Here is a 15,711-nt window from a genome sequence, read left to right as displayed (position 1 = left end):
GACAAATTTCTTTCCAGGTATGTTCATCTTATCATAGTTTGAAAACTTTTTATAGTTTTATAACAAATGTTCTTTTGTTTTTGTTGTTTTTTGTAAATGTTTTCAAATCATTTAAAATCATTTTGAATCATTTGAAACCCTAGCTTCTAAGGATATGGTTGAAGTTTGTTGTTTGCTAAGGATATGGTTCAAGTTTGAAGTTTGAATCATTTGAAACCCTAGCTTCTAAGTTCTAACTTTGTTTATTCATTTCTCTATATATTTATGTGTAGGGCAGCGGTCAACCATTAAAAAAATGACAAACCCACAAGAAGAGTGTTCACAAACACCATGCCCATCTGGATATATAGGCACTCGGCCTAAAAATGCAAGAGATAAGGCATGGCGGTATGCCTATGAAGCTCCAAATCCAAATGATATTAGGAAGGTGATATGCATTCCCTGTGAGAGAATTATTTCTGGAGGCATAAACCGCCTCAAATACCACCTTGTAGGCATAAAGAAACATGACTCAAATCCTTGTCTCAAGGTAACTGATGAAGAAAAAAGATTCATCCATGCCCTACTTGCAGCTGCTGAAGAGAAAAAATTGAATAGGGAGAGGGCAAAAATAGCTATGAGGGCAGCCATAGCTGAATCTGAAGGAGCTCCTTTTGATATGCAAGAGGAAGAAGAAGCACTTGAGAACATACCAGGATCTCTTCGTGGCCCACGGATCCGCAAACAAAATTTCTCTTTTACCGGTTCCATTTCTTCTACATCTCCTACTTCTTCATCATCACCATCCAGATCCCCATCAGGGATAGGTGGTTATTTTGTGCCCAGGAACACACCTGGAGCACAACCATCATTAGAGGGCACTGCATGGTTTAAGGAGGTGCATGAGCAAACTGATATTGCAGCAGCTGATTTTTGGTTTTTCAATAATATCTCAATGAATGCCGCTGATAGTCCCTATTGGGTCAATATGGTGAATGCAATGACAATATCAGGCAAAGGGTACAAGCCGCCTAATCGCAAGGATATGAGTGGAAGGTTAGTATTTTACTATTTAGTAATTGTAAATAATTGAGATTCACTTTAGTTCATTGTTATATTTTAAATCTTAATTGTTATAACTTATTTCCTAATTTTTTACTAACACTTACACTTTATTTAATATTACACTTAAATTTTGTAGGTTGCTTGATAAAGCGGTTGGTAGGGCAAGATTGTTGATAGAAGACCAAAAGAAAGAGTGGAAGAAGTATGGCTGCACCATTTTATCTGATGGGTGGACAGATGGAAGAAGTAGAACCATTATTAACTTCTTGATTGCTTGCAAAGATGATGTGGTGTTTTGGAAATCTGTCGATGCCTCCAACAAAGTGAAAAATGCAGCCACATTGGCTTTAATGTTGGAGAATGTTGTCATGGAGGTGGGAATAGAGAATGTGGTGCAAATAATCACAGATAATGCAGCAACATATGTGGCAACAGGTAGATTTAATTTTTTATATTTGAATCAATATGAATCATGAATGTAATGCTATGGTATTATTCAATTTAGATTTGATGTAATTTGTAAATACTAAATATGAAAAGTTTGTTACTGATTATTGATTTTTTGCTAATCTTTTAGGTAGAATCCTCCAAGAGAGGCATCCCACACTTTTTTGGTCACCTTGTGCAGCACATGTCCTTGACCTTCTTTTGGAGGACATAGGAAAACTTGATTGGGTGAGTCCAGTTGTGGAAGATGCTAGGCGAGTCACGAAATATATCTATAATCACCCATGGGTTCTCAGTTTGATGAGAAAAGCCACTAAAGGCAAAGATTTGATGAGACCTGCTATGACAAGGTTTGCAACGGTCTTCTTGACGTTGCAAAGTATTCTTGACCACATATTGGCTTTGAAGCAAATGTTTGTGTGTGCTGATTGGGTTGCTTCACCCTACTCAAAGAAGCCTGAAGGAGAAGCTGTGGCACGAATAGTCTTTGATGATAGCTTTTTTGCAAAGGCTAAGGAGATTGTGGAGGTAACTTCATTATATTTTTAGTTTATTCAAGTTTCATTTTCAATTCATAACTTGCTATGTTATTAACTAATTTGTATTTTTCAACTTTCAAATGTAGATGTCTCTGCCCCTGGTTCTAGTCTTGCGCACATGTGATGGGCAACAATCCCCAATGGGAGGTCTTTATGAGGCCATGGATAGGGCGAAAGAGGCTGTTAGAAGTTACTATCACGGGGACAGTCTCAGATTTGACCCCATTTGGGAAATAATTGATAGGAGGTGGAACAATATGCTCCAACAACCTATTCATGCAGCAGGCTACTTCCTCAATCCCAAATTCAGGTACTATGACAATTGATTGTCCTTGAAGTTGGGATTTTAATAAGTCTTTATTTTACTTTACTTTTTAAGGTTGTGTAGTAAGACTTGATATCATTTTCTATTTGTTTTAGGGCTAATGATTCCTACTCAGATCCTAATGGAGAGGTCATGGAAGGTCTCTCTAAATGCATTGAGAGAATGATATCAAGTGAAAAGGAGAGAGACCTTATTGTGACCGAACAACAAATCTATGTGGAATCAAGGGGTCCTTTGTTCTCTTCTATGCTAGCAAAGAGAGCAAGATCTACTCAAGCACCAGGTAAAGCGTCAAACTTTAAAACTTTTGCTAATTGATAAGTTGTGCTTCTGATTTTGTTTTTTATTGCTTTATAAGTTTTTAAATTTTGTTTTGCAGATGCTTGGTGGGCAAGTTGGGGTGGCAATACCCCCAATTTAAGGAAATTTGCTCTCAGAGTCCTATCCCAACCTTGTAGCTCATCCCATTGTGAGCGCAATTGGAGCTTATTTGAGTCCATCCATACAAAGAAAAGAAACAGAATGACTCAAAAACGGCTTAATGACCTTGTTTATGTGCACTATAATCTTAAGTTGCGCATAAAAAAGTCACAGCTCTTAGAACTACCTGGTCCGCTTGATCTAGATGAGATAGATCCTTATTCTGATTGGATAGCACAGGAGCCAAGTCCATTTTTTACACCAGATGAGATCGCTGATTTGGAGAGGCAGGCCATGGAGGGGGAGGTTGACAGTGATTTTCAGTTCACTATGGATGACATTGAGGATGAGGACGAGGATGATGATGATTCAGGCGAGGATCAGACATTACCATTAGGAGGAGATGCATCCTCTTCTAGGACGCCGAGCCAGTCAGTAAGGACGTCGAGCGAGGGGGCACAGCCACAGAGTTCACAGTCACGCAGCTCACGTCCTATCCCAGTGCGGGGCACTTCTTCTAGGACTAGACCCCCTCGCTTTCTTGCTAGTGCAAGTGGAAAGAGGAAGATGTGATTGGCATTGTCACATTGTATTGATGTATTTAGACTTTTAGTATTTACTTCTAGTTTGACAGATTGAAACTATTTAGTAATTTACTATTTTGCTTCCTACCATGAGCATTCTGCATGAGAATGCAATTTTGTACGCATTATGCATTTATATATATCTAAACTTTGTTTCTTTCTTTTGTATTGTCTTTAATTAACTTATTAGATGCATCTTCTCATTAAATTTTGCAAAATAAATGTATTTTTAATTAAATTTCAGCGGTTTTTTAGGTTCCCGAGTTTTTCCCGAGTTTTTTTTTAAAATCGCTGAGTTTTTCCCGATTAAACTTTTGGGGGGCTTGGCGAGTTTTTGCATTTGGCGAGTTTTCCAACTATGGTTTTGGGTAAAAAACCTAGTCGCAAAATAGGATGACTAGCCACAGCGTGTGAGACAGAGTCTCTCCTACCTTAAAGGGAAGACTCCCCCTTTTCACTGTTCTTTGGATCACTCAAGGGAAGCAAAAAGTTGAGAGATTTTGTAAAAAGGGTATTACCAATATTCTTTCTTCTTAACTTTCAAAAAAGAATCCACTTACTCATGGAGTGAGTAATGGGCAAGATGAAATCTCTAACTACACTTCTATCTAAAGCTAGAAATCATGATACCAATAAACCAACACTAACTCAAAGGCTAGCTGAAGCCTAAAAGTGTACCGGTTTGGCTCTAAGTCCGGTCGTACTTTTATATGGAAAAAACTTTACTAATAGGGCACAAAGACTTCTAAAAGCAAAGATATCTTAACTATTTTGCGAATTAAGAAAGAAATATAAGCTACAGACAAAGCTTCTAGCTATATATTTCCACAATTGTTCCTAGTCAAAGCTCCGCCTCCAATTGCTTCTTAACTCTTTTATATTCAATTATAAAAAACACAAGATAACATGAATCAAAGATAATGTATGTGAATTACAAAGAAAACTTCTAATTCACACAAGTAACAATCTCAATCAAAGTTAAGTCTACATTGCACCTTTGTATTCACTTTTCTCTCAAAATAGTTCTACACAAACAAAGTTCTGTTGGCACAATTTCTCCAGAGCTCTCTTGCATACAATATATGATAAAGATGTTTTACAATAAGGGGGGCACTCCTTTATATAGGCATAGGAGTTGAGAAAAAGATGGAGGAAAAAATGGGAGCAACTCAACTATCTTTGACCTAATCTAACTAAAAGAGAAATTATTGGGTTACATGCAACTGCACATGCAACACGCATTGCATCTTTTCATGCACATGTAACTCGCATTTCATCTTTTCATGCACATGTAACTCACATTACAAGTAATTACATCTTTTCAGTGAATGCATCCTCTTAGACTTATAAACAGAAATAAAAACAAAAACAACAATCTTAAAGATTGTTTTTTAGTGCCTTGAACTTGATGATGACATCACGCACTGTAGGAAGATCAACAATCTCCATTGTCTTTGATATGGTTTCTATCTTCACTGCATTTGCACATGCTGATTGTACAACCTTGGAATTTGTCACCAGAAAATCTAACAAGTGCTTTGTCAAGGATTTATACAGGACAAACTTGTTCATTGCGTGAGAACCAAAATCTTTAGAATCTAAATCAGCATTGATCTTGATTGTATATTCTGAACCTGCCCCCTCAACTGCAATTAGATTACCATGTTCATCAAGAACCTGACATCCCATTTGTCCCAAATCACAAGTGACACCTGTTTCTATTGCTTGACAATCTCCAAGGGCTGCCTGCAACTTTGTAATAAACTTTCTCAATGTTTCTTCTTTGTAGCCCATAAGTCCTTGATACCTGAAGAACATTTCACAGGACGAAAGAATGTCACATTAGACTAAGACATCTAGATCAAATTTTGCAATTTCATCCCAATCATTGAGCATTTCTTATAAATCATCTGCTTCTTGAGTCAAAGAAGAGATCAAGTTTTGCTCCATTTCATTTATCTCTTTGACATGCCTAAGAACTGCAAATATTTTTGTGATGACTCAAACTCCTTCAAAGATGATTTCTCCTATCCAAGACTTGGCGACTTCAATCAATTTTCTTTCCTTGGATGTCTGAGATATAATAATAACACTTTGAGAAGATTGTTGCCGGATGACTTCATTTAGGCGAGAAACCTCCTACTTGAGTTGATTTTTCTTCTCCCATTATTCATGATTGCTTTTCGATACATTTGCTAATGCATCTTGAGCATCTTGTAGACAACTCAAACATGATTGTTTCCCAATTTTGACCTTAGTGAACTTGTAATTAGAACGAGTAAGTTCTTCAACAGGTTTGTCCACCAGTGGCTCAACAACCTCTACAAACTTGGCTTTATTCGATCAACTAAGATCCTGGAAACAATCTTATCTTTCAAATATTTGGACTTAGTTTTCTTTATAGGGAGATTATCCGGAGGTACAACCACTTTTCTTCTCTGCATTGTGATCCTGCTTAACCATGCAGGTAAGCTGAAACTTTCATCTGTGAAAGAAGGTACAGTGGAGATCATTGGCATTGATCCTGATGGTATCTCCGTTGTGATTGAACAAGATTCAGTCTGGACAACTGAATTCATAGGAGCATGATGAGATGATTCCGTCATAAAAAGCTCAAAACCCGTCAAAGATGTATCAAGTTGGGAAACTTGACCATTTGTAAGAGTTGGAAAATCCTCAAACACACTTTCCAATGCTCATATTGTTCATTTGCGAGGATGAGAGGAGCGATAGAAGAAATAGGAAGAGCCATTGTATTGACTTCCCAAACTGGAATAAAAGGCATGAAAACAATGGAGAACGAATCCACATCATCATCTACTTCATCCAGAAAAGGTGCTTCATGCATGGATGGTGCATGAGCTTGTGTAGGCCTTGGGGGAGATATGATCATAACATCCCCTTCTTCCTCCTCATCTTCTGATTCTATCTCCAGTTCCTCCTTTGATTCTTGAACTGGTTTAGAGATCTGATATGATTTAGATCCCTTTCCGCCCTTTAACTTGAATTTGAGTAAATTTTTCACATTAGAAGAAGAAGCACTATCTTTCCCTATAATTTCTCGCTGTGACTTCCTTCTAGGAGGGCCAAAGCTTCCACAATCCAAACCCAACTTAAGATTAATTCTTTTTAGGCCTTTAATTTTCAGCCACTTGTTGATATTTTCTGAAATGAATCGAAATCTATCCAGGATAGATGTATCTTCTTTTTGTTGCCATTGAATGGGAAAACGACACCTTTTATCGAAACCAGCGTGATGAAATTCCGGATCAAGGATGTTGCCATCATCTTCGATTTGGAAATCTGAAGGGATCTCCAGCATGTTAAGAGCAATTATCTGCTACAAAGTTAATCTGCAGTAGTCCATCTTTATTATATCTAGCTCTGTTCTCATATCAATCCAAACATCCTTGATGCGATGAACATGTGTGAAAGCCCTCTTGATTTGAGAATTTATTTCTTGATAATCAAAGTCGAATCTAGCTTTGAACTTCTCCAAAGTAATTAACTGCAATTCTACTTCCATATTTTTTTCTTTATGCACAAAATTGATTGAATAATTACCAATTGCCAAAGGTTTGGCATAAGTGATACCGAAACCAGATCTATGCAAAGTATGCTGATCACATTGCACTTCCATGAGTTGTTTGGCTAACTCCATCAGGATGATCCTATTAGTAGCATACTTAAAGGTATACAACTCTCCTTTAAAGTACCCAACTCTCAAGTATGTAAAAGTTGAAAATTGAATAAAGATACAACTGTATTGATTCACCTTTTTCCAGGCTTCATCTGATACCCTTTTAATAGATAACTATTTGTCAAACAAACACCGAAAATGCCCAAAGAAAACATCTTGGACTCTTTTGTAATGAAACTTACTGTTAGCCATAGTGATCTGGTCATAGTAATCCCATACTCGAATTTGAAGACGATCTCCTTTAGTTGAGAGACTAGAGAAAGATCCCATGGTAGCAGTAAAGTAGACAAGGTAGGAGTTCATGTAAAAAGGCACCAAAGTCCCTATGTTAAGCAACTATTGACAAAGTGAAGTGCTAATCAACTCTCCCCAAAAGATGTGCTCTTTGTTTTCTATGATTTGGAAGATGAATTTGTACATCCATGGCTCGAAATCAGTGGAATCTTTAAGACCACAAACCCTGCTAAGAAGAATAATGAGGTCCTTCTATTCTTGCTTGAAGTTAGACCTGTGAACGGTCTTTGGCCATCTTGAGAAGTTGTTTCTTTTATTATCCAACCAGTATTGATTTACGTATTTCTGTTAATCTCCCTTCTTCTCATTCGAGATTACTAAAGATGATTCTTTGGTTAGGTCTACACACTCGACATTATGTGGCACTTTAAAGATTGGTTTGATGACTTCTGGATCGAGACTAATAGTAATAACAACCCTTCCATTAGCATTCTTGATCGTTTTAGATTTTGGGCTAAAGCGTTTGGCACATTGAAGAACGAATTTAGGTTCCATGATAGCCATAGGAAATGTAGATACCAAGTGAATATGACTTTCTTAATGCGCTTCATCTCATGACTAGCAAGATTTTCTACTCTTCACAGAAAATAAGCCATGTCCATCTGTCCAATCTTCATGTCCAGCACGTTGTCAAGAATAGATACGATTGATGATGGAGCTGCATTAGCTAACTCTTTGTCAAATTGATATTTCATCTTGCCCTTAGATTTAGATGGTGAGGGCATCTCTTGTGCTTGTGCTGCAATACAAAAATCTCAAAACATAAACACATCATTAGAGGAAATCGCCATACAAGTTGATTCTTGATCAGCAACAAAGGTTCGAATACGGATTTGAAACTTAGGAGATCCAATGAGATGATTTTAAAAGAGAAATTATATACATATGTAGTGAATGGAAATGGAATATGAAATGAAAATGGAATGTGGAATGAAGTGTTATGAAAATGAAAATGGAAGTAGATGGAAATGCGTGAAGGTGAAATGCATGTGAATGCGTGCGAATGAAGATTGCTGATTTTCAAAAAATGTGACTTAGGTTTTTAAGACATTATTATATGGAAAATGGATTACATGTAAATGCAGCATGTAATAAGGGCTAGAAAGTGAGATGAGATGCGGATGGAGGATGAGCTTTACATGTAAGTGCGGATAATGGATGGGATGCGAAATGTGGAAAGACGTGTATTGTGGAAAACCATGTATTTTCTCATGGAGGTGTGAGTGCATATGGAGAGGTGAAATGGAGAGAAGCTTGAGGGAAAATGAACTTTATAGTCGTCTTTGGTGAAAAGGTGAAGTCAAAGTACATGGTAAAACATGCATATGACATTTTTGACTTTTCAAAAAGTGACTTTTAGTCAAAAACGAGTTTCGGAGATGCAATTACACGTAAGGCTTTTCATGTAATCATGTTGTGCGAGTGGATGCGGAAAGTGAGATGTGTTACATTCCAATTTTTGACCCAATTTAAAATGTTCATATAGTCGTTGAGGTTTCATGTGAAGTCAGTTGATAGCTAAAATTTGTTATGATCATGTGAAATGGTAAGATGGTTAATCGTTATAATTTCATATGAAGATGACATGTTAGTTAATTGTTATGATGCTATTATATGATTATCTTGAAATCTTAAAAAGTTGGTTATTCATCATGGGAAGTAGAATGGTGGTTAGCCGTTATGATGGTTTATGAATAATAACTTGTTATGGTAAACTGTTATTATATTGAGGAATATGATATAATTGTGGAGAATTCCCTGCAGGAGCACGTCGAAGGGGTGGCAGCATTGTCAAAAAAGAATTGGGCATGGGGGCACCACCATCACTGGAAAAGTAGGTATGGATCTTGAATCACCACGGCTTAGGATAAACGACTAGGCAAGAGAGTACGTTGGACAATACCATGAGCTACTTGGGGTCAATTTTTATAACATTAAACATTGAATATCATGAAAAGAACTAGTACCTCTCTTATTTTGAGACCTCGGAAGTGATCAACATTATGAATTTCACATATATAAATATATATGATGTCACCATGATACTCTGTCGATATCTATGAATTGTACTTATATATATATATATATATAGGTACAATTATAGATAAAACACAATAGCATGATGACACAATAATAATATTTAAATATGTATATAAATGCTTCTTGTTTTAAACCATGGAAATATAATCTTTTAAACTCCATATCGATGAGTGGTGACCACCTTCAAGTTGGCATTCACCTTCTAACTTTTCAAATTTATGAAACCATTCTTGTAACCAATGTTCCTTGTAACCAAGCATTGTGAAATCATAAATCACCCGCGATTGCAGGTAGTCGAAGATAGCACAATCATTTTTATTATCAAGCGACAATCTTTGAAAGAAGAGTTTAGTATTTCCTTTCTATCTTCTCCCTATTCTTTCTTCCTTTTATCGGCACCTTGGATTGAGCATTGATTAATGTGAGTAAAGCATATCCCAGGATTTATTTCCACAAAGGTTGATTGATATTGTTTTACTGGTCATGGATCGATCACAATTATTTCCTTTTCGATACTTTACTTCTTCCAGTACAGATAATTATCTATTGCTATCGGTAGAGGATAGTTGTGTTTTTAGTCTACAATAAGTACCAAGTTTTGTTGTTATCAAACAAATGATGATTCATGAATACAATCTGCAAAAACCATGGTTTGCAACCCCAGGTCACCATAGTAATTGAACCTGAAAAGTATAAGCTTTGTTCTTTTTCTTTTAATCTCTGCATGATAACTAATAGGGGTGGATCGTAGTCCCCATAACATGTTCTTTGCTGTATTAAGCATGAAGAAATCTTGTACAAATTTGAATCCTATGTTATGATATTCTGACTTACTGGTATTTGTTGTATATCGACTGAGGTAAGAATTAGAAAGGTATTCAAGGGAAACCATGTGATAAAAGACCTCATTATTAATAGTAGTCTCCTGGGATGCACCCAAGGCTCGTGAAGCCGGTGTGAAAGGGTGGAGAGGAGAGGAATCCTGCAAGGAAGAGCAAAAACAAAGTATGATCAGATCCTTAATTTCATGAACATCTTAAAAGAAAACGTTAAAATCCAAGTTAGCTCATGATTGTCCAAGTATACTCAGTTGTCAAGTCGAGTGGTGGAATTGAGTACTAGGATGCTTTGTGGTTGGTCAAGGTGCTTCATGTCTATTCCGGGTAGGGAGGGCCTTTCTCGAAAGAGATTATGTGGGGATATTTTAAGAGTCCTTGGTTGGGAGGTTAAACTCCTGACAATGTTTCCCCTCTACACAAGATGTCAGGACATGCACCAGACAAAGAGAAGTTATGCATTCAAACATTTGTCGGAAACAGGTATTTTACTTTTATGATGTTTATACGAGAAGAAAATATGATGGATTGATTTATATCATTGATTCAGTTATTCCTTTAATGAAAGCAACTTTTCGTCAATGTAATTGGTAACCGGTTAGATCGATTGATCTTTCAACTGAACATGAAATACAACTATATGCAAGAGATAGGTTTATCTGATGGATTGTTATTTCTGTCTTTCATTTATTTGAATAATGAATATGAGCATACCTTCTAATTGTATGTTATTGCCATAGTTAGCAATAGAAAGAAAAAGAATGATGCAGTAGTATTTGATGCCCTAAATGATATAGTGGTATTTGATGCCCTAAATGATACAGTGGTATTTGATGCCTTAAATGATATAATGGTATGTGATGCCCTAAACGATACAGTGATATTTTATGCCTTAGATGATATAGTGATATTTGTCATTATAATAAAGTGGTATAGCTATTTGTTTCTTAAGCGGTATTTATGGACTAACCTAGGTTTTGCAAAAGAAACCCTAGACGGATTTCGGTTTTGAATTCTATGGTATGTAGATTTTAAATTCTTTGTTAATTTCATTGATGGTGTCTTCAATTGTTTGTTATGAAATTTCTGTTTAACTAATTGTAACCATTAATCTCATTCACATGAATGTATCTGTTATAACCATCTTCCTATGAATATGAAGTATTAATTTTATTTCTTTGATATGCTAGTTATTAGTTAAGACCCAGAAAAAGTAGTTGTTACAAGATGAGTGAAAATGGAAGTGGAAAATGATATTACATGCACGTGCGGATGGTGAATGAGATGTAAAATATGTAATTTCTTTTGACGGATGAGATGCAAAGTGTTGTGACATGGAAATATGGAAACGAAATGTGATGACGTTTTCGCATGAAATGAAACATGAACAAGTTCTTGGGAAAGAACTTGTAAGTTCTCTAAAGTGGAGAAAATCAGAAAGCAAGCACACAAAACACAAAAACTTCAAAAGAAAAACGTACCTTTGGCAAATGACTCAAACATGTCAACAAGTGAAGCACTTCAACATGCAATTTCAAATTTAGAGTTGGGGAAAAACCAAAAACATGAAAATGAACCATTTCATCATTTTTAAAGGAAAAATACACTTTCCATGACATCAATTTCAATAAGTGGCAACCATCAAGCAAAAATGTGTATAAAATCAGCTAGATAAGCACAAATTAAATAGCAAGAAAGAATATGTCCACTTACATGATGATTAAGTGCTGAAAATGGAGAGAAAAGCTCCAAATTTGAAAATTTCTTCAAAAAACTTGGACCCTTTCAAACTTTGCAAGGAAAATCTGTAGAAGGCAGCAAAAGAGGCATTTTCAAAGGCCAATGCCAAAAACGTGCCCTAGAAAAGCTCAAGAACCCAATGTTTTTAACAAACCAATGCATATGGGACGTTTTTCTCCAAAAACGTTATTCTTCAAGGCATGGAATGAAATTGTTTTGGCTCTCAAACACTAAAACGTGTACCAAGATGCAATGAGAACCTCCTAAAAAGCCAAATCAATTCCTCCTCTTGCCAAAATGTGATCCAAAACGATGGATTTTGGTGTTTTTCTTCAAAAATGTGCCCTTGGAAGGAGTTAAAGATCATGTTTTTTAGCAAGAAAAATCCATTTTCATTGTTTGAAAACCCATGGATAGGCAAAAACGACCATATTAGAGAAGATTTCAAGAAAAACCATGAGGGAAATCAATCACAATCTTCAAAAACGGGTTCTTGAGAGTTCTTTGCATGTGTTTTCTCCAAAATGGGTTTTAGAAGGGCATGAACATGAGCTTTTAGTGCAAAACGCACCTTTTGGTGACCAATGCATGTTTTAAAAACTCTCCAAGATTCGAAACACACCTTTTGGTGGTCATTGCATATTTTAAAACATGTCTTTCGCTTGAAAACTCACCTTTTGGAGGTGAATGCATGTTTTAAGTGAAAACTCACATTTTGGGTGCAATAACATATTTAAGTAATAAAGCTAATTTTTTTGATGTCATTGCACATTTTAAGTGAGCTTATATGCAATGACGTAAAAAATGTCCACTTTTGATGACTTTATGCTTCTAAGTTGAATTTTATATGCAATGGCATGAAAAAGGTCCACTTTTGATAGATTTTACATGTAATGACATATAAAAGGCCCACTTTTAAAGACTTTAAGTGATTTAATTAACACATGTCAATTTAATTTCAACAAAATATTACTTAAATGAGAAATAAATTATATTTACATATCATATTAACAATATAACATGTAAATATCATTTAATAAGTAATATTTACTAGAGCATTTGATTTAAATGCTAAAAATTAAATTAAACTATGTAGTTATTATAGTCACTTAAGTGAAACATCAAAAAGTAAACGCAACTTAAAAATATACTACAAAGTGCACTATAGTAACTTTAAGTGAAAATTTAATTGATAAAGTAACTTAAAAACATTACATAAAGTGAATTTAAGTTATATTTTTCAAAAAGTGAATGTCAAATTAAAAATATAACATGATATTTTAAATTCATTTTGTTGCATCAAAAAGGTCCACTTTTTGGGCACTAAAATGGTCATTTCTCTTAATTGACAACTCCAATTACGCTTTAGGTTAGATCAAATCGAAGGGGAAACTGAAAGCCATGACTTGAGCAAGACCAAAAGACTAAAAACTAACAAACACACAATCATAAGCAAAGAAAAGGACGATGAAGGCCTCAAAAATCAAGCAAAGGCTCGACAGAAAGAAAAACGAAAAGGACTTCACGAAAGCCTTCAATAAAAGAATTCTATATACGAATTGGAGTTGATTGATCAATCAACATTAAGTAATTGAATAACAAATTCAGCTTAGAGAGATGTGAAACTAATTTGAAAAAGTTTCATATTGTTACCTGCATTTTGTGGTGACAAAATGTAGGACAACAAATTACAACTACATATATGGGTGTGTGTATTCTTGCTTTGTAATATCCTCGACTAGAGCTATTGTATATTTAATATTTCTAATTGATTTAAGTCCATGGATACCAATCATTAACTCTTATTTCAAATTGGATCTGCTTCAAATGCTTAACAACATAAGAAAAATTGAATGATAAACCCTTGCAAAATTATCAATCAACACAACAGTTTACAATAATTGGTTAATCCTCTTATTACATCAAAGGATTACATCTATAGACAATTCAATTTGCTATAACCTTCAAGAGCAGTAGCAATCTACAACAATCAAAATCAATTCCTAGGCACTAAGAGAGCCACCTAAATCTTCAGACATAGAAACATTATAGGAGCTGCTAGAACTAAAAACTAGTGAAGCCAAAATACAATCCGTGTGAGATTTTCAAGATGGTTCAGGGGTCTTTGTCGACTAGCTAGCTATGGAAATCAAGGGTTTTCCATCTGTTATTCTCCAATAGTAGATAGATGGGATGTCTAGTTTATTCAAGTCAAATGCTTTCTCTCAAACCTATCTTGATTAAAGAATTTTCATTTTTTCCCTTCCTCGTAAAAATATACCTACACAAAGTCTTTGCCAACAATATTTAAAAAAATGATTAGCTTATTACATAACACCAGAAGCCCCATAATCTAGATGCCCAATACAAAACTAATGTTTCCTGATGTTACTTCCCCTTAGCCCATGAGAAATGAAAAGTGGACTTATGGGTCAACCCAAATCTTATGGAAAAAAGGTGCATGACAGCCTTCACTCCCTAAGGTTACTTTTTCTTGAGGGAATCAAATTTGAAAGCTTCAAGCCCTCGGTTCCTTCCATGCAACATCTTCAGTTACTAGATCCTTGGACCTCATGAAAGACTCACTAATTGTTCTATTCCTCAGCTTTCTTTTTCAAGTATATGCTAGCTTTTGGTATCAAAGTGAGTCTTCCTTCATCATCTAAAGGCGGCAAGTGTTGGACAGCAACAATGTGTTGCTCCAGTGCCTTTCGAAGACAAGAAATATGGGAGGTGAACTGTGGATTCCATTGTTCTTGGGTAGTTCATAGACTACTTCTTTCACCTTTTTTTTGATATTTTAGGAACTAGAGAATTTGGGTTTTGAAATCTTTGCTTCTTTTTTCTTCAATGAAGACTTTCAACTCTCTCAATATGTTGACTGATTGGTTGTGAGTTCTTGTTGATATTGGATGTATTGAAGATGTGTCCTTGAGGAATTCGATACCTCTTGATTTGACTTGATCATATTTGTTGGGCAACTTGTTTTTTTTTGTGATTGCAATATCCACAAAGGTGGCATATCCATACAAAGCCATGAAAGGTGACATAGCTATGGCCATATGAGAGGTTGTGTTTAATGCTTGGTAGTGGATATACATCCTCATCGTGTCATCCTATTTTTTGTGAGCACCATTGAAGAGGCAAATGGGCTATAGCTTGGCCTTATGTGGTCCATATCCAAAAATTCCTTTATTTCCCTAGTTACCGGATTTGTGCCTGTGAGGCCGAATTTGGATTTAGATCCGAACCGGATCCAGATTTGGATTTGTGCCAGGATTCGTCCTGATTCGGGCAGGATCCTTGTTTTGGACAGCGGATCCGTTTGGATCCGCGGACCGCAAATTTGGACGAATCCAGTCCAAAATAATGATTCTGCACGAATGCATCACGAATGCACGTGGATCCTCACAAATCCAACACGAATCCATCATGAATCCTCAAGGACCCACAGGCCAAACTTGGAATAAATATATATAATTATATATAATGCATATATATATATATATATACACTCATGAATCCTCACGAATTCTATTGGGAAAATAAAAAAATCATGAATCCATGAATCCGATTCACGTGCCCGAATCGGATTCATATCTCGAATCGATAACTAAGTTTATTTCTTCTCATTTTCTTGCCCGTGTACTTCAGGTGACAGTAATGAGAGTTATCACCGATTTTGCGCTAGTTTCAAGCTAAATGATATGGCAAGACCCTCGATTAGGTGAAAGTACTATGG

General features: G+C 35.7%; 2 protein-coding genes across 2 annotated transcripts in view; both read left to right on the top strand.

The window, feature by feature from the left end:
• LOC149531568 (ycf20-like protein) overlaps nt 1-15,711 on the top strand; it is a 66,927-nt gene that overhangs the window by 30,010 nt on the left and 21,206 nt on the right. The gene's annotated exons all lie outside the window — the stretch shown is intronic.
• LOC149531569 (uncharacterized) lies at nt 1,485-3,520 on the top strand. The gene is made up of 4 exons (XM_089809339.1): nt 1,485-2,019; nt 2,117-2,340; nt 2,451-2,638; nt 2,735-3,520. Exons 1-4 carry the CDS (start codon nt 1,792-1,794, stop codon nt 3,346-3,348), a joined length of 1,254 nt encoding a protein of 417 aa, XP_089665465.1. The 5' UTR covers nt 1,485-1,791; the 3' UTR covers nt 3,349-3,520.

This window comes from Cupressus sempervirens, chromosome 11 (assembly GCF_028749045.1).
Source record: "Cupressus sempervirens isolate cs-2001-9-10 chromosome 11, ASM2874904v1, whole genome shotgun sequence".
Classification (NCBI taxonomy): domain Eukaryota; kingdom Viridiplantae; phylum Streptophyta; class Pinopsida; order Cupressales; family Cupressaceae; genus Cupressus; species Cupressus sempervirens.
This window is presented reverse-complemented; position numbering and strand designations above follow the sequence as displayed.